The 18,411-nt window shown below is 44.8% G+C and overlaps 1 protein-coding gene across 3 annotated transcripts in view; it reads left to right on the forward strand.

Annotated features, from left to right (window-relative positions):
• TRIO (trio Rho guanine nucleotide exchange factor) overlaps positions 1-18,411 on the forward strand; it is a 355,586-nt gene that overhangs the window by 128,560 nt on the left and 208,615 nt on the right. For all 3 annotated transcript variants that reach the window (XR_013554624.2, XM_060634370.3, XM_060634366.3), the window contains exons 3-6: positions 4,211-4,325; positions 10,685-10,877; positions 13,350-13,862; positions 15,331-15,453. Coding sequence is in view for 2 of the 3 variants with exons in the window: in XM_060634370.3 (XP_060490353.1) it covers positions 4,211-4,325; positions 10,685-10,877; positions 13,350-13,862; positions 15,331-15,453 (944 nt within the window). In the remaining variant the exon portion in view is untranslated. The remainder of the gene's footprint in view (positions 1-4,210; positions 4,326-10,684; positions 10,878-13,349; positions 13,863-15,330; positions 15,454-18,411) is intronic.

Raw genomic sequence — 18,411 nt, forward strand, 5'->3', positions numbered from 1 at the left:
GACCCCTCGTGACAGAGTTTGGTTAGTTGATGGCAGACTTAATTCATGGGAGCCACAATTTCTCACAAATCATGCCTTTTCAGAGCTTTCCTTTGTAAAATCTGCTTTTCGTGATCTGCTGTGAGTTAGCCTGCTCCTTGGGGGATGGGGGTGTAAAGAATCCTTTTCACTGGGGCTGTAATCCAGAAATTCAAATAAGGACCATACAGAGAGAAATATAGTTGATTCACTGAGATTTACATGATACTCCTCAAAGTAAGTATGCCTTCCTTACAAGAGAAGTTTATTCTAACTGGATGAAAGGTGAGTTCCTAATTGATGTAAAGAAGAAGAGGCAACTCTGAATCCAGCTGCTTTTGTGGTCGTTCTGGGCCACGCTGCTCCAGAGCCCATGTCCCCTGGAGTGTCACCTTTTAGACAAGAAAATAAGTGTCTCTGGGTTTCAGGAAGTGTCACACAGACACTGAAGCTATAATGCCGGACTTCCTCAGCCTTCTTTCCCATGTGGACAGGAACCTTAGCATCTGTGTTTCTATAGGAATGTTTATTAGGCACATCTGTTTTTAACTTCCTGATATCCGACAGTAGGTATTTTTAATTCACTTCGTGTAGAATCCATTCATTCCGCAAGTACTGATTTATCGAGTGTACTTTTTGTTCCAGTGTCTTCCTCGGCCTTGAAAGTATATACTGATGTCAGTGAGTGAACAAACAACACCTGCCTCCATAGAGCTTCCATTTAGTCAGCGACACAGACAAACAAAAAGACTGTGTAAACCCCATAGCTTATCACAAGGTGAGAGGTGCCTTACAGAAATAAAATGGAGAACGGGGAGAGGAAGGACAGTTTTTGTAGGAATTAAACATACAACAGTGTCATTAGGAACAAAAACTATACTTTCTTTTTCTTTCTTATTGTGTTTTTTTGTTTTGTTTTTTTTTTTTTTTTTAAATTAACACAGCATTTGGATAGGCAATCCTTAACAAGCTGTTCGTTTTTGGTTATAGACATGTAGCAATCCAGGGACTGTTAACCATTCATTCTTAGACATCCTGGACATTGGTACCTGCAGGAAATCGTGCAGGAAATGGATTTCCTGCCCTTTGCTTTTCCCTGTAGAAACTAAGGCACTGCGTTTCCCGTCTATAAACTAGGACTGACGTGTCCCACCTGCCTGTCCCTGAGGCTGCAGGTCAACGTCAGATACACACTCGTACATCCGGTAAGTGAAGCTTTGCTGAGTTAGAGCATCATTCTTGTTACTAGTTCAGGAACAAGAACTTTAAAGTTGTAATTCTGCTTCATAACCCAGACAGTGTTCTTGTGGTGTATCTTCTGCATTTGTGACACTGGCACCAGGTTAAATCTTGGGGAGTATAATCCAAACAGGCGTATGTGGCAATGATTTTAAGCCCGTTAGAGGCTCACGGTGCTTCTTTGATACTGTGTTTCATGGGTTCTAAGATTTTTTTTTTTTTTAACTTCTTGGGAGGGGGTGTGGTCAGCAGATGGGTGATTGACATCTGCCTGTCGCTGACATGCCACAGATTGGAAGATGCACCCCGATGCAGGGAGGTTAGCAGGTGAAAACAATTATTACTTAAATAGAGAATATGTGGTTTTTACTTCATAAGTGACTTTTGTTGAAGTTTTAAAACTATCCTGGTGAGTTTTCTGAAGCTCTGTTATGGGAAAAGGAAAAAGATAAAGTATTTTTTTTTCCTCTTAAAGTTCAAGTTTGGGTGTAAATAAGGTTTTTTTTTAGGACACAAGTGAGAGCCTAGTTGGGGGATGAGCTTGCTGGCGAGTCTCAGGGGACTCTTCCTTAGTGCTGCCAGCTTGGGGGGAATCTGGATGACAGGTGAAGCAGAACAGAGGTGGTCAGGACTCCTCACACTTGGCATTTACGTCTCGATGAGCAGAATGGCACTTTCCCACATGAGTGTCTTTGATGGGCGGTTTTGGGTTCAACTTTTGGCGCCCATGGTGGCGCGTATGGCCTTGCTTGCTTTGTGAGATACGATGACCCAGAGGGAGGAGTTGATCATGGGTCACGGTCATCTAGTCTCTCTGCTGAATCAAATATTGTTTTGCATTTAAAAAGTTCAGAATGTTGGTCCAGGAAGATGTTAGATGCTATTCTCTTTACCGAAAGTGGGGTGAGTGTTTTCAGCCAAATATCCTAGTACATTTTTAAGAACTCAAATTTCTGTATGTGGATCTGCAGTATTTTTGACCAAGGAGATTGATTCTCTTTTGAAAAATATCAAAGATGTTGGGAGACCAAAAAAAAAAGAAAAAAAAATACTGAAGTTGTTGCCTGTCTTATCCTGGGGATAAGTGGTAATCCCCCAAAATACCATTGGCCCTCATTAGTATTACCCTAAAAATACTGTCTGATATTTCAGAAGGTTACTTGGTGATGACATTCTGGCATTTATAACAGTACTGCTTCTTACTTTTAATAGTACCTTTTGTTCCTAAAGAAGCTTAGGAACCATCATACAGTTGTCCTTCTGCACATTTTTGCTACTTTAGAGAGAATTAAAGCTACTAGTGTGAAAAATTTTGTAAGCTCTTGTCAGGGCAAAGTACCCAGATGTGACCATATGGCATAGCCCCCTTGTCTTTTTTTTTTTTTTTTTTTTTTTTTTTAATTTCACTTGTTTATTTTAAGTAATCTCTACACTAAATATGGGACTCAAACTCATGACCCCTAGACCAGGAGTTCTGGGCACTTCTGACTGAGCCAGCCAGCACCCCTCCCCCCATCCTTATTGAAGCCTTAGTATCTTTAATTATAAAGCTGGAATAATAAAACCTCTTAATGCGGTCGTCATGATGTTGAAATCCGAGCCCGTATGTTAAGGACTGGAATCCATATGTAGCATGTATCAGTGGCTATGATTTAGTATTGTTCCCATTTAATACTTGAATTACTAGATTTGTAAATAACAACACTTTTCTGGATTGCATGACCAAATAGTACATGTGGATCATTTTAAGTGTTCAGAATCAGAATTGAGTTTCATTATTGTCGAGAGGCACTATTAATCATTCTAGGAAATGGTACCCAAATTGGTGAAATGTGTTTTTAAAATTCCAACATCTTGTGCTGAACACTTCTTTGGCTTTTCTAAAGAGAAAGAATCTGGCTTTCTGTTGTTAGTGTTTGTTTGCTTGCTTTTTAATTTTACCTCTGCTGATGAAGTAAATAAGATGAGAAAATAATTAAGAGTTTCATGTTGTGACTTGAATTTTGAGATCTTACTGCCATTCCTCTGAAGACCGATAGATGACCAGAGCTGTAAAACTAAGGAAGGATCTGCTTGGGAAGGCTAGATTTTCCTTCTCTGTTGTAATTTGTGAAAACAGTGAGAGAAGTAATAAAATATATCTAGAAATTTCACCAAAAATGTTGAGTGATACCAACAGACTTCATTAGGATTTTCAGTGTGTTAATGAGGGCCACACCTGCCTGTCACCTGAGGTTTGTACTTAGTATGTGACATAATTTTTCTAAACACCTTAAGGTAACTTAGTTCTGTTGTAACATTCTCAAATGCCAATCAATCTCTGTGTGTGTGTGCGTGTGTGTGTGTGTGTGTGTGTGTGTGTGTGTGTGGCTTTGTGTGAGAGGTTGGTGAAGCTTGACTGCTGGGGTCAGGTACTGCCCTGAACGGGGAAGATGCCCTAGATCCCAGATTATAGAAAGTCATCATCCAGGATAACGTTTGGAGACCATTCTGTCTCTTTCTTGCAAGACCTACAACCCAGTTTGGTTGAGAGCTTAGCATGCTGGGGAGGGCAGGATGGGGGCAGCTTGGAAGAGAACAAGAGGTGAGGTGTGGGGAGGCGCTGGTTTAAGGTGAATGAAGCACATATGTGTGGAAATGTGTTCCCTGCAGACGTAAAGTTAAAGAAAGCAGGAAGCACGCAGGAAGACAAAGACTTCTGTGATGGCTTCCCAGGTGACAGGCCGCACTCAGACATGTTCTTCTTCAGAATCCTGGGAGCGGATGAAGTAGCCCATCCACGTCTCCGCCAAAGCAAGGGCTCTTGCCTTTTGCTCTGTCCTTCCTGGCCATGCAGTTGGTGGAGGGACAGCGTTGCATGAGTGGTTCGGTGATGACGATGGACCTCCGGTGGCATGAAGAGTCCTGTCCTCTCTGTTTCTGTCTAAGTGTGCTCCAAATGTTTGTTTTTCAGGTGGCAGAGATAAACGTGGAGGTCCCATTTTAACGTTTCCAGCCCGCAGCAATCATGATAGAATACGACAGGAGGACCTCAGGAGACTGATTTCGTATCTAGCCTGTATCCCTAGGTAAGTTCCGTGTAGTTCGTGGTTACTCAGTGTTGCCACCGTCCCAAGACATGTGACTTGAATTCCAAGCAGACGAAACAGTATAGAACTAAAATCATGATCTTTCTCCCTTTTTATTTTAAAGACTCTGTTTTTTTTTTTTTTTAACATTTGTTTTTGAGAGAGAGCACAAGCAGACGAGGGGCAAAGAGAGAGAAGGACAGAGGATCTGAAGCGGGCTCTGCACTGACAGCAATGAGCCCCGTGTGGGGCTTGAACTCACGAGCTGTGAGACGATGCATGACCTGAGCTGAGGTTGGATGCTCAGCTGACTGGGCCACCTAGGCGCCCCTTGATCTTGCTCCTTACTTCCATTTTTTTGACCATTCTGTCCTGTATACAGCACTTCTGGGTGTGGAGATGAGAAGCATGTGTCTTGCTTAAAGAGCTTCGTGTGGAGGTGATGGAGTTGGGACGCCCACGAGGCTGGGATTAGGATGTGGTGCTGGAGGTGGACGGTCATTGGTGAATCTGGTACCAGCACGCAGCGCGCTGTAAGACCAGAAATGGAATGCTGTTTCTAAAAATGTGTTTGTCTTCAGGCTCAGCTTCAGGGCTTTTTTTTTTTTTTTTTTTTCTTTTTTCGAAGTTTATTTATTTTGAGAGAGGGAGAGAGTGAGTGTGTGTGAACGGAGGAGGGGCAGGGAGAAAGAGAATCCCACGCAGGATCCACGCTATCAGCATGGAGCCTGATGCGGGGCTCGAACTCATGAACTGTGAGATCATGACCTGAGCCGAAATCCAGAGCCAGATGCTTAACTGACTGAGCTACCCAGGTACCCGTGAGCTTCAGTTTCTTAAAAGTATTCTCTTGATTTTGTGGCATGATGTTTGGTGGGGCTTTAAAAATCTTTACCAGGTAATATGCCACGTTTGGGAATCCCCATTCAGTTGGAGAGCCCATTAGTGATAGGGTGGTTTAGTGTGGATTCTGGAGAACACTAAGAACAGGCAAAGCTGTGTTTTCCAGGTGATTTTTTTTGGAAAAAGAATACCGCTGTGATATAGTCCAGGGATTTAGGCATGTCTGCAGAAAAGAGATTGTGTGTGTTTGGGTTGGAGGGGTGTTTCCCTGTGAGGAAAAGGAAAGGCATGTGCTAAAAGGGGCATAATCAACGTGCTGGAATACGAGGAGGCCAAACGAGGACGTGTGGAGGAGAACTCGGTCATTATATAGGCTACAGTAGACAGTCACGTTAATGAACGTGTTATGCAAGAGAATGATGAGAGCTGGTCAGTAGCAGCGTTAATGGGTTCTCAAAGGTGGAGGGGACTGTCATAGATCTGCCACAGCACGTGGGTTGGGACACTCCTGGCCTATTTAGGTTGACACCAACAAAGGAAGACAGCAGTGCCCATTTGTAACCCATCCTTGCTGTGGCTGAGGAAAGTCAGCTTTTGCTGTTGACGGTCTGGCCTGCTGAGGAAGTTGGTGGGTTTTCCTGTTTGGGCGTCCTTTATGAGACAGCAGTCGCTTTGCATCATCAAGGACAAAGTGATGTATGGAAGAGCTCACTCTTTCCTCCTACTCTGGTATTTTCTTGGGCTGTTGAACTGTTGACACCGTGAGTTAGAAAGGGGTTTAGAAGTTTTGGTCTACTCGCTATCATTTATAAATAGCACTTACAGTTGACGAGCACCGTTTACGGAGTTCTTCTGTGTGCTCGGTACTGGACTCGTGGTGGAAGAAGAAACAGAAATACAGAGGACGGTGTAAAAAATAAATCTCTGTCAACCAAAGTGATACTCATCATATAGTATAATAAGAAAGCTGAATTTGGCATATATCCAGCTTAGTTTTGAAAACATTAACATAATGGAATGGCTGTGTGTAACTTTGGCAACTTGCTATCTGGTTTTAAAATCTGTGTCGATTGTAAATATTAAAATTGGTTTTATTTCACTGGCATTGTAAAAAAACAAAAAAATTGATCCACGTGTATTTTGGATCATCTGCATGACCCACCTAAACCTACCAAACTTGGTCGTGGAAAATTGTGAGCATATACAAAAGTAGTGAGAATAGTGTAGCGAGCTCCAGCTTCAGTGATGATCAGATTTTGTCAGTCTTGTTTTTCTCTGACCCTCCGCCCCCAGAATATTTTATAAAAAACCCCAAGAATCCTGTCATTTCACTTACAGATACTGAAGCGTATTGAAGGGGGAACCTTCTGCTGTTGAGCACAGTCACTTTGTTTCATTGCCTGGGTTTGCTTTTGTATTTACAATTCCCAGTGACAGGAAACATCCTTTGCCTGCCTTGGTTAATGATGAGATGAGTGGGATTAACGTGTAAATGACCCATTTTTCAAGTGATAGTGGGCAAATTTCACAGGGGTCCAGATAGAGAAAGGGGACAAAAAAATGAGTCCTCTGTGCCCCTACCCGGACCAGACATGAGCTGCTCTGTCTCCCTGGAGTGTTGGGTAGCAGGAACATTGTTCTGGTTTAGCCAAACAGGAGGGTCCATGAAACCATCCTCAGACTAACGGTGTGCAGATTTTTTCCACTGGTGGGTTTGCTTGCGTTTAACTCTGATTATTTGTTGCTATAGTTTCAGAGTGGTGTGAATCATTCTGGGAGTCGTGAGACTTCTTTTACCTGTCCGCTACTCCTGGTGGTTTCTGGGATGTGAAGGTAGCTACCTTTTGCTGTCCCTCAAGCTGGACAGTCTCAGGGCCCTGCATTCCCGGATGTGGAGAAGCGTGCCATCCAAACAGCACGGGCAGCAGAGTCGGACCAGCTGTGACGTGTCCCAAGCACATTACTTTCATCAGTTTTCTGATGTACAGAATGTGGTAGTAACATGGGATCACTGTGAGTAATGACTGAGGATACTTAACGTCCGTGCCCAGGGCAACGCCTGACACAGGGTCGCTACCTCAGAAACAGTCCGATAATCTCCATCATCTCTACACGCTCTTCCGTTTTCCTTCCTTTATTTTTCGTTTGGATGTGTGCTCTAGAGCTGGGTTATCTTGTTTTTCTTCTGCACATACCTCTTAAAAGGTGGCCCTCAAAGATCAACACGAAGTGAGCTGAGCAGTGCTGAGGAGTTTGAGGATTACTTGGGTCACCTTCTCTGCCCTTCCTCCCCCCCCCCCCTTTTTTTTTTTTTAAAGCAATTGAAGTAATAGAGTAAATTTCATGGAATTAATTTGCAAGGAAATTTTCCATTAACTGTGTGTAGGAGAAACAAGTCTCACTAGAAATTCTTGCTGGTATAATTGGGATTCCCACACAGTGATGAGAATAACCTCAGTCTTGGTACATCTCTAGGTGTTTATTGCTCTTATTGTTTGAAATACACGCAACTAATTATGTTCTAGATCGTCTTACCTTCTTTAGAATGATTTATAGTGGCTCCGTGGATAAATCGCCTCAACTCTCTTGTAACTGGTGAAGTAACTGAAGACTTTTGACTGATTCATTCATGAACATTCACATAAAAAACTACTTTCTTCGTCTAGAACCTGAAGAGCGTTTCTCTCTTTCAGAGACCAGCATTGACAAGGGACCTTAGTTGTATCTAAAATTGCCTCATCTCACAGATAAAATGAGGCTCTTAGGTGAAACTGCTGAAATAACTGGTTGACGGCTGCACTTTCCCACGAGCGCTGTCTTCCGGGAAGGGCCGCGTGGACCCCTTCCCTTGTACACAGCTGCCCGCATTCGTTAGCTGCTCATAAATACACCTGGGTTTGGGAGCCTGCAAATCTTCCTTTCTTTTTTTCCTTTTTTTTTTCTCTCCATGTTTGTTTGTTTGTTTGTTTGTTTGTTTGTTTTGAGAGAGAAGAGAGAACGAGTGGGAGAGAGGCAGAGAGAGAGGGAGAGAGAGAATTCCAGGCAGGCTCTTCACTGGAGACGTAGAGTCCGATGCGGGGCTCGATCTCAGGAACCGTGAGATCATGACCTGAGCCAAGAACAAGAGTCAGATGTTCAACTGACTGAGCCATCCGGGTGCTCCACAAGTCACTGCTTTCTTAATAAGGACTGGCTTTTAACTGGGTAAAGAGACAGATTGTAAGGATGTGCCCTCCCAGCCCAGTTCACGTGCTGTTTTCATTACTTGAAAAGCCACTGGGTGGTTGGTTTGATTGTGGAGGAGGGTGGATAGTGAGTCCTTTTGTAAACTGGGCCAGCTCAAGTACCTTCTGGTTGTGGTGTTCCCTGACTTGTTCCTGTCGTTGAGCCTGGAGTTATTCCGGATTCCCTTTCAGCCCCTTTCAAGTGGAGGGTGCGGTTTTCTGTGCACGCTGCGTAGCGCTCTGTGAGGAGAGGCACAGGCTGCCGGAGAACTGGCCCTGATGTGGTGAGGGCCGATGCCCCGAGTGCAGCCCGGCAGACAGCACCCACTGAGGCCCGAAGGGCCCGGCTGCCCTGCACAGTCGCCCTCCTTTGTTGTGTGGCTGCAGGTAGAGCGTCCGCAGTGGGATGGCCCGTTGGGGCAGGCTCCCTCTGCTCAGGCAGAGCCCGAAGAAGTCCGGAATGCTCCCGGGGACTTGGGAGATTTGGGGAGACATTTCTGGAAGCCCCGTTTGCTTCTGGGATTTGTGAAGGAGGCCTGTGCTGTTCTCTCGTTTGTGGCCCGGGACCTACTTGAGACAGGGAGACATGATACCAGGAGGGTCGTGTGAGCCGAGTGTTAACTCATTAGGAGTTTTTATTCACGTGCAGTTGTAGACAGAAGTGCATCAAAGCATTCCTAGCAGTTTCCACCTCTGAGTGAGAAGCTAGGCCACTGATCAGCCTTGTCATCTCTTGGTGGATTTCCACACCATGTTTCTGGGGCCTGTGCCACCACCCACGCAGGGTCTGTCTCCACAGACTGTTGGGAATGTTTTGTGACACGCCTGTTACATGGATGTAGCTGTGACAGGAACTTTGCATCTGTGAAATTGGGAACAACAGCTACTCTGATGCATCAAGATAAGGAAAAGAATGGTGTCTGCGCGCACACGTTCATGTGGGGAGGGGGAGGGGAAGGTAGAGGATGAACTTCTGCAGTAGAACATGAAGCTGGTTTTTTTGTTTGTTTGTTTGTTTGTTTGTTTGTTTGAGAGAGAGCGCAAGCAGGGGAGAGGGGCAGAGGGAGAGAGAGAGTGTGAAGCAGGCTCCACGCTCAGCATGGAGCCCGACTCGGGGCTCGATCCCACGACCCTGGGATCGTGACCTGAGCCAGTATCAAGAGTCGGACGCCCAGCCGACTGAGCCACCCAGGCAGCCCAGAAATTGGGTTTAGTTTTGACTTAATTTATTTTCGCTTTTTAACTTCACGTAAATGGTAGCGATTAGTTCTCTTGAGTTTTAATTTATGAACTGTAACTGTATGAATTTATAACTGTAAATGGTTACTGGTTTCTCAGGTGATTACCCGAGACAGGGAAATGTCAGGTGTCTTCCCTGTAGGCCCGTACGTTCACCTTGGGTGAAAACCCAAGTTAGTCACCGCGCAGTTGGGGTCGTAGGTGTGATTCCAGGTGAGCTCAGCGGCGGTCACGATCTGGCTCATGTCTGACCGGGATCAGCCGCCTGCATGGACTGCGTGTGTCCACCACAAGACAGCTAGGATGACGGCCCTTCCGCAAGGGTGAGCCTGCTCCGAAGTCTCTGGAGAGCTTCCGCATGAACACCGGAGTTCTCACCGAGTGTGACTGAGGATTTGTAACCTATCTTCAAGGGCGGTTTAACTCTGGATTTTCTTTATGACAGAAGTGCATTACATATATTTCCCATGTACCCAGGGGTTGAGATTTAATAGAACTACTGATAATTATGAGCAACTGGCTTTTTTGTTTGTTTAAACTTGCCAGAATGCGGAGGGGAGTGCTGAGGGCTGGTAGTGTCACTGCTGCAACCTGGTGAAAAAGACAAATAAGTCTCAGTATCACCATGAAAATGTGTTTACCCCCAAAACCCCACCAGAAGGGCGCCAAGGACCCTCAGGGAACCTCCGAGATAGCTCAGAGGCCTGAGCCAGTGAAAGGGGACAAAATGGGACATTGGAAAGTTCCAGTGCACTGGGATGGGTGGTTTCCGTACCTGGGAGGCTCTTGCGACTGCTGTTCTTTGATCTGTGACCTTCCCCACCTGGGCTCTGTGCACCTGTCAGGGGTCTGTCCCCACTGGTGCTCACCAGGGACCTTTGCTGTAATAGTTACTAGACAATGGGTGCGATCACTTAATACACAAAAGACGAGAAATTCCCTCCCCACCAGCCCACCTGACCGTACGGAGACCCACAGACAGGAGTCAGCCTCACCTGGTGGGACTCAGAGAAAGGGTCGCGTGGCTTAAACCTATTTTTTCTTTCTCTCTAGTGAAGAAGTCTGCAAGCGAGGATTCACGGTGATCGTGGACATGCGTGGGTCCAAGTGGGACTCCATTAAGCCTCTTCTGAAGATACTGCAGGAGTCCTTTCCCTGTTGCATCCATGTCGCCCTGATAATCAAGCCAGACAACTTTTGGCAGAAACAGAGGACTAATTTTGGCAGTTCTAAATTTGAATTTGAGGTAACTTCCATGTGTAGCCAGACCAATTAAACCAATAGGTGTGGTTTCTTGAAAGTGGACTTTTCCTCCTCATTTTAGATATCAGATTTTTAAAGCCACATAATAAATGGGAGCTGCACATCTTGTTACATGTGGCATGTAAAATTAGTTACTGCATAAAACAACAAAAATCAGTTCGTTTATCCCGTTATCCTACTCGATTATTTTTCCCGAGGGAGATACAGGCTCCAGTCCTCTTGGTTTTGGGTGGTGGGGCTGCTGAGGTACAGGGTGTGTAGCATAGAACAAGGTTCCCTTTTCGCCTGATAAAATAGCTTTACCTTCCAGTCCTGGTGGCTCTGTGTGGCCTCAGATTCATTATCCTTGCCTCCGTCTTAGCAATAAGGGAACATCGTGGAGACATTCCCGGCTTCACATGTCCGGAAGAAACGGAGTTTTCACCTTGTCCTTGCTAAACGGAGAGAATGATCTGTTAGGTATTTCATATATCAGCTCTCTCATTTATGAGAAGGGAGATAGTCCTCTAAAAATGACACCGAGTGCCAAATTCAACAGTGCATAAGGTCGCTGTCTCCCAGACGGTGCACAAAAGCCTCAGCCTGCTGCTAACTTAACTTCCCTTCCCACTGCCACCTCTCCTTCAGCTACCAAGGCTCTGACAAGGCTTTGGTGCAGTTCGTGTAATGAAATGGTTATGGGAAGAAAGTATTCTGGCCAGCTTGAAAATTGATTCATGCCCTTTTCTGTAATAGAGTGTTTTCTAATAAGATGTAATGATTTTTGGTTGAATAGATTGCTTCTCTTAGCACCTTTGCCCAGACAGGTTTTAGTGATGTATTCATGTGTGTCGACAAGGTAAACAACAACAATAGTATTAAGCACATCACACAGTATTAATTCTCAAACTTTATGTTACCTGTTAACTTCTCAAAGTGTTTCACATGGGCGTTACTTACATTTTAAAATCTTCTTCCGTGGTACTGATTTTCAATCTGATATCTGAGTTTAGTTTTAATTTGAAACTACATTCAAGAAATTTAGGTAAAAGATGAAACCAGTAAGCCCTTATTTTCACACGGTAAAGAGTGATTTTGGATGACAGTTGATTGGGTCTTAATTATTTTCTTAACACAGAATTTAAGCGGGTTGTCTTTAATTACACACGTTTTAAGCAGAAATAACGGTTTAGCAATTATAATGCGTACACGTTTTTGCTGGTCTAATTTTGATGTCTCCTTCTGGGCCTTTAAAGTTACCTGTACCAGTTTCTCTACTGAGCTTATTGTCTCTACATTGTTACCAGCCTCGGCCTCTCTCTGTGAAGTGATTAGATCCGTGGGTGTTATTAAAAGTCTGAGCAAATGAGACAGGAATGAGCCTACAGTCAATTGCAGGCCAACGCGCTGGGCTGGGAGCAGCCCGTCTTTCTAGCTCAGTTTGTTGCTCTTTGCAGGTTCTCATGCCAGCCATCCTGGAGTCGATGCACTCCTAAGTCTCTCTAAGGCTGGAGGTGACAGAGGTGGGGCTAAACCAGCCTTTCTCTGTTTTGTTTTTTGCTTCTAGGCCACAAATCTTTTTTTCCTTTCACTTTGTCTTTGCATTTAATGACTCCTCTCCCACTCCCTGTGTTTCCCTTGAGGCACGGTATTGGTAGTAACCCTGCAGCAGCATGTGGTGTAGGTCGGGTGAGGTTAATCTGATTTTTGCTTAGATTGTAAAGGATGAAAACTTCGTCGCTGTTAGATTGGAAAGTACAACGCTTATACTAAGAACTGTGGCAGATAATTGCAACGAGTGAAACTTTCCCTCTGTCTTTAGCTTTGTGACAGGAGTTTCCGCCCCCTTTCTGGCTACTTCTGTATATTCTGTAAAATTTAAAAAAGCCATTCATATCCTAGCATCCGCCACGTGATGGGAGGTGAAGTGAGGACAGGGTGAGTGGTAATGGTGGTCCGGTGGGAGCGCTGTTTATCATTTAATGACCAGCTCACAAATCATTGTCCTGAGAGGGAGGACATTAGCTTGATGGTAGATAGGAGGAGGCCTCCACGGTGTTTTCTGTCGGGAGTGAGACGGTAGAGTGGTGTGCATGAGCAAGAGTGCATTGATGAAGTAAAATTGGTAAATCCTCTGCTCTGTTTTGCAATTTAAGACATTTCCTGGTAATTGTGCCTAAGATAGTGGGTTAATTTCCACATTCTTGGAAAGAAATCCAGGCTCTTCAGCTCTCCTGAAATACATATCCTGTAATTTTAGGAGTTCTGACTCACGTGTTGCTCTACTAGATTTATCTTTCACTGACTAGACTGGTAATGTTTCTTTCATCTACATTTATTTCTTATGGGGTCAGAAGAAGGTATGTTTTCTCTAGATTAAGTTTGAAAATCTCTGAGTAAGTATTGCAGGTTGCATTATGATAAGGCCACGTAGACTCGGTTCATCTTCTCACACGTGATTTTTTTTCCTCTTAAGACAAATATGGTCTCTTTAGAAGGCCTTACCAAAGTAGTTGATCCTTCTCAGCTCACCCCCGAGTTTGATGGCTGCTTGGAGTACAACCATGAGGAATGGATTGAAATCAGAGTTGCTTTTGAAGACTACATTAGCAATGCGACCCACATGCTGTCTCGGCTGGAGGAACTTCAGGACATCCTAGCCAAGAAGGAATTGCCTCAGGATTTAGAGGGGGCTCGGAATATGATCGAGGAGCATTCCCAGCTGAAGAAGAAGGTGATTAAAGCCCCCATAGAAGACTTGGATTTAGAGGGACAGAAGCTGCTGCAGAGGATTCAGAGCAGTGACAGCTTTCCCAAAAAGAACTCCGGCTCGGGCAACGCGGACCTGCAGAGCCTCCTACCCAAGGTGTCTGCCATGTTGGACCGGCTGCACTCAACCCGGCAGCACCTGCATCAGATGTGGCACGTGAGGAAGCTGAAGCTGGACCAGTGCTTTCAGCTGAGGCTGTTTGAACAGGATGCCGAGAAGGTAAAGGAGCAGGGAGAGGGAAGCTAAAATGAGGCCTGGAGGGGGAGGCCTCCTGGCTCACGGGGGCCCGGCTGCCAGGGCCGCCTCGGTCGGGAGAAAGGGCCAAGGAAGGGTGAGCCCCTCTCACGGCGTTGTTTCAGAACTCGCCCTAAGTCTGCCTCCCTGTTTTCCTCCTTGGGCGGCCCAGTGCTATTTTAGGAACTCTGAGTTATTAATTACTGACAGTTTGCTTTAGGATAACCGTAGGATGAATGAGAATGGTATCTTGAGTTAAAAGAGTGAACACTTTATAGAATTATGTTATTGAAAGCGATAATTGTGTACGTGTTTTGCTAATAACTGCTCTTCACTCCTCTCTAGGTAGTGACAGAACACCGTTCAGATCTATCACTGAGTATGTTTTTAAAATAAAAGATGAATAATGTGTTAAAAATAATAGCTTCTGGGAAATATGGGCAGTGATTACTGACGGTCTCCTTTTATTCTTGTGCTCCAGACAAAATAACCCGTCCCAGCAAATGTTTGTGTTACAGGCTGTAAGTCAGTCTTAGCAATGTGGAAACATTTATAGGACTGTGTTGTAAGCCATGAATATGGGTGGATTGATCTCTCTTAATTTGAGCCCATTGAGTTTTTTTCATGGACAGGAGAATATTTTCTAAAGCAAAAACAAAAAACAAAAAAACAGTATTACAAACCTTTGTTTCAAACAGTGACAAGCCACTACCGTTGTTTGGCAAGCTTTTAATATATCTGTCAATGTACTTCTGTTTAAAGAAGTGCCTTGTCAAAGATGCTAGAAAATCTTCCTTTCAATTACTAAAAAAACAGGTGACTGTCTGGGATTCTGGTTCAAGTCATGATACCAGGACTAATTGATAGTTACTCCTTTTTCCTTAAAGGTTTTCCTTGTAAACAGCATAATTGTCATCCTTTTCCAGGTAGTATCTGTATTGACCCTTGAGGGGGATGTCATCATTAAATTTTTTTCCCCAGTCCTTTTTATTTTTATGACAGATTTCATTGTTTGCATTTGCACAGCTTTTAAAATACTGTTTGCACTAAAGTGCATGTGATCTTGTAGTCACTGGAATTGCTGTCAGTAATCTGTGGGCATCGCAAAACTGGTCCACATACCTGTAAGTCCCTAGTTTCCCCTAACAGGTCTTTAATTGAAGAGCAGTGCTTTCATTAGCCTGAGGGATTTGAATACCTCCTTAAAGAGTAGCATCTGCTCCTTACATCCTCGTCAGTCAAAGGAACGCAGTAGACATAAGATTTTCTCATAGACCCTGCAGGTTCGGAACTGCTTACTTTGTAGAAGTCAAGGATCTTTTGGACCCAAATCCCCGAGAGGTTATCAGAGGAATGACACTGCCCTTGATTGCCTTGGTCCTGCTCCTGGGCCTGTGCCAGTCGCTTCTCTTCCGGAGTGATTTCAGGTTTTTTTTTTTTTTCATTCTGGTAGATGTTTGACTGGATCACACACAACAAGGGCCTGTTTCTGAACAGCTACACCGAGATTGGGACCAGCCATCCTCACGCAATGGAGCTCCAGACGCAGCACAACCACTTTGCCATGAACTGTATGGTAAGACGCTGTCAGAACAGACGTAGCTTGTGTGTGCGAGTATTTTAGCAGACGGGCGGTGTTTACACAGATGGTGTCCCAGTGCACTGCCAGGAGGCCGTGCGGGGCCTTTGGAGCTACCGATTTGGGGGTCGCAGCTGACCTCCAAGTGTGGGAAGTTCTCAGTGTTGGCGGTATCCACGGCGTCTTTTAAGTTTTAAACGAGCAAAAATGTGAAAGCAAGCAAACAAACTGGTAAAACTTGAACCGGTTACTTGGCCGGTTCAACATGGATGATTTTGATGCTAGTTCGTGTGCTGTCCCTCTTAGGAGCCTACAGGGGGCCCAGAGAGGCTGCTCAGTGACCACGTGACTCTCCTGAGAGCCACTGTCACTGTGCTGGCTGCCCTTCCCGAGGAAGAAGTAAGCCAGCCTGCCTGCTGTCTGCCTCGGGGCGCACTCCAGTTCTCCTGAAAAGTGACGTTTCCTTCCAAGCTGAACTGAAGTAGTGGGGTCCGGACATGAGTCGTGCCTGAAGTTCCCTGGCTCTGTTTGGGGTTGATGCCCCCGATTCCCGTGGCCTGTCGTGACCAGATGGAGGGTCGTTGTAGGATTATTAAGCAAAACAGCAGAAGACCAATGAATTTTAAGTAGCACTTTTGTTACATTTTTTGAGTTACTATAACTAAAATATTCTATATTCTATAGAATATATTCTATAGCATATATGTTCTATATCCTATAGCATATATGTTGTTTCTGTAGACAGTTAAGCTTCTAGAAATTTTCTTTTCAGGGACAAAGAGTTTTGGTTTGGACTTTGAGCCAGTCTGTGAGAATTAACCACTCGTGGACCTTCTAGCTTTTTTTTTTTTTCTTTTTTTTTTTTTACAGAGCACTGAAGCAATATAAAGATGGGCTTTTTTTATTAATAAAGATACTACTTAATTAAAGTTTGGTCAACTAAATGCTCCAATTTAGGTAGTTTCAAAGATAACATTTAGCAATAAAATTTTTGTAGTAGACACCATCAGAAAAGTTTGATATCTCTTCTAGGGTTTGAGGCAAGAGAACTTCTGGTTTAAATGATCAAACCTGGGCATAGATGAGGAGAGCCAAAATGTTACCTTTGGAGGAAGCTTTTTAGAATATCTTCCCAAGAAGTTTTTATCAGGTTTTCAGACCATTCTGACCCTGCAGCTACAGGCAGTAGGCATGGAATCCACTGTATCACATGCTTTAAAAACAAGAAATACTAACATATACTTCAGACAAATGAGGACACACAATGTCTTCTCACCCCACCCACCATTATTAGTGGCACATTTAGGATCGAGAAGACGTGAGTGTGGTGTGGAAGGCAGCAGTGTGGGGCGGGAATGCAGAGTTTTCTCATCTATAAGTGGGGATTATAGCTGCCTTCCCTGGAGTTCTGTTATTTTATTTCCTCTCTATCTGTAAAATACTAAGGTAATGCTGAACACATAGTAAGTAAGTACTTGATAAATGGTGATTATTAGCAGTCACGTTATCACCAATTAAAAGCACTGTTAAAATAAACTTTGGGGAGCACCTGAGTGGCTCAGTTGAGCGTCTGACTCTTGATTTTGGCTTAAGTCATGATCCCAGGGTCGAGGGACTGAGCCCTGTGTCAGGCTCCGTGCTGGGTGTGGAGCCTGCTTAAGATTCATATTCATTCTCTCTCTCTCCCTCTCTCTCTCTCTCTCTCTCTCTCTCTCCCTCTCCCCCCCCCTCCCCTCCCCCTCCCCCTCCCCCCTCCCTCTCATCCTCTCTCTCCCCCTCCCCCTCCCCCTTCCTTTCCCATGCTTATGTACTCTCTCTAAAATAAAAAAGAAAATTAAAAACTCTTAAAAGTATGAATGATGTCTTTTTTTAGGTCTCTTTTCTGATTCTTTACAATAAACTCATATCACTTTGCTAAGTTGAGATTTTTGTTAAAAAAGAGCAGGGTAACTGTGTGCCATGCTGGGTGGCAGCCTCTGGTTCCAGGCCCCGTCCTGCCCCTGGCCCGCCACAGTACTGTGAGTGCTTGGTGCCTGTCTGGGGCATTTAGTGGTGCAGAGCAAGGGCCTGGTAACTTCTTGTGCTACCTGCAGTGTGTTAAACACTTTTTGACAAAATGAAAATGCTGGTCATCAATATGCACCGTCGATAGTCTCTAAAGAAAGCGTGCGAAGGGACGCCAACAGTTGGGCTCATTGTGTGTCACGGATACTTTTAACAGCTGTGACAGTAAGAACTAGCGGCAGGTACCGTGACGCGGGGAAGTCTACGTTGCCGTATTTGTGCAGAGGGAGTTTCTTGGACTGTGTGCCACCATGTTCCTTTTTCTGTGTTGCCAGTGATGCAGCGATGGGAAGGGTCTGATCCGTAATCCGCAGACCGGCACTCTCTACGCACAGTGCAGTCTGCTTGAGGATGCGAAAGGGGGACACAGGGCACATAACGCCATCTCGGTGGGAGTGAATACCCTCAGGTTCCCACGGCGGGGCCATCCGAATGGGGAGCTCTACTCTGGACTCCAACAGAGGGCGTCTGCTTATGCTCTTCTGGCAGGCCTTTGGCCTTTGGGGAGGATTTCCTCTCTAACGATACAAACAAAGCAAAAATTAGCATTTACAGTAAAACCTTGGATCGGGAGTAACTTGTTCTGTGAGTGCTCCGCAAGACGAGCAAACGTTTCTCACAAGTTTTAACTCAATAAACGAGCGACGTCTCGCAATACAAGTAGTACGTGACCCCAGATGTCACACGATCACAACTGAGCCAGCGGCTCTTAAAATCCACTTCGGTATGCAAGCCCTTTGGATATCACGCGTGTTTCCAGAATGGCCCGCAACTAGAGAGACAGAACACCTATGAGAAGGGGAGCCATTAGTTCTGACTAAAGGATGCTGGTCAGAGCATTATTGCCATAAGAGCCGGCGAGGACTGTTTCCCACTGACTGTGACCTTGGC

The sequence above is a fragment of the Panthera onca genome, chromosome A1 (genome assembly GCF_046562875.1).
Source record: "Panthera onca isolate mPanOnc1 chromosome A1, mPanOnc1 haplotype 2, whole genome shotgun sequence".
NCBI classification, from domain to species: Eukaryota; Metazoa; Chordata; class Mammalia; order Carnivora; family Felidae; genus Panthera; species Panthera onca.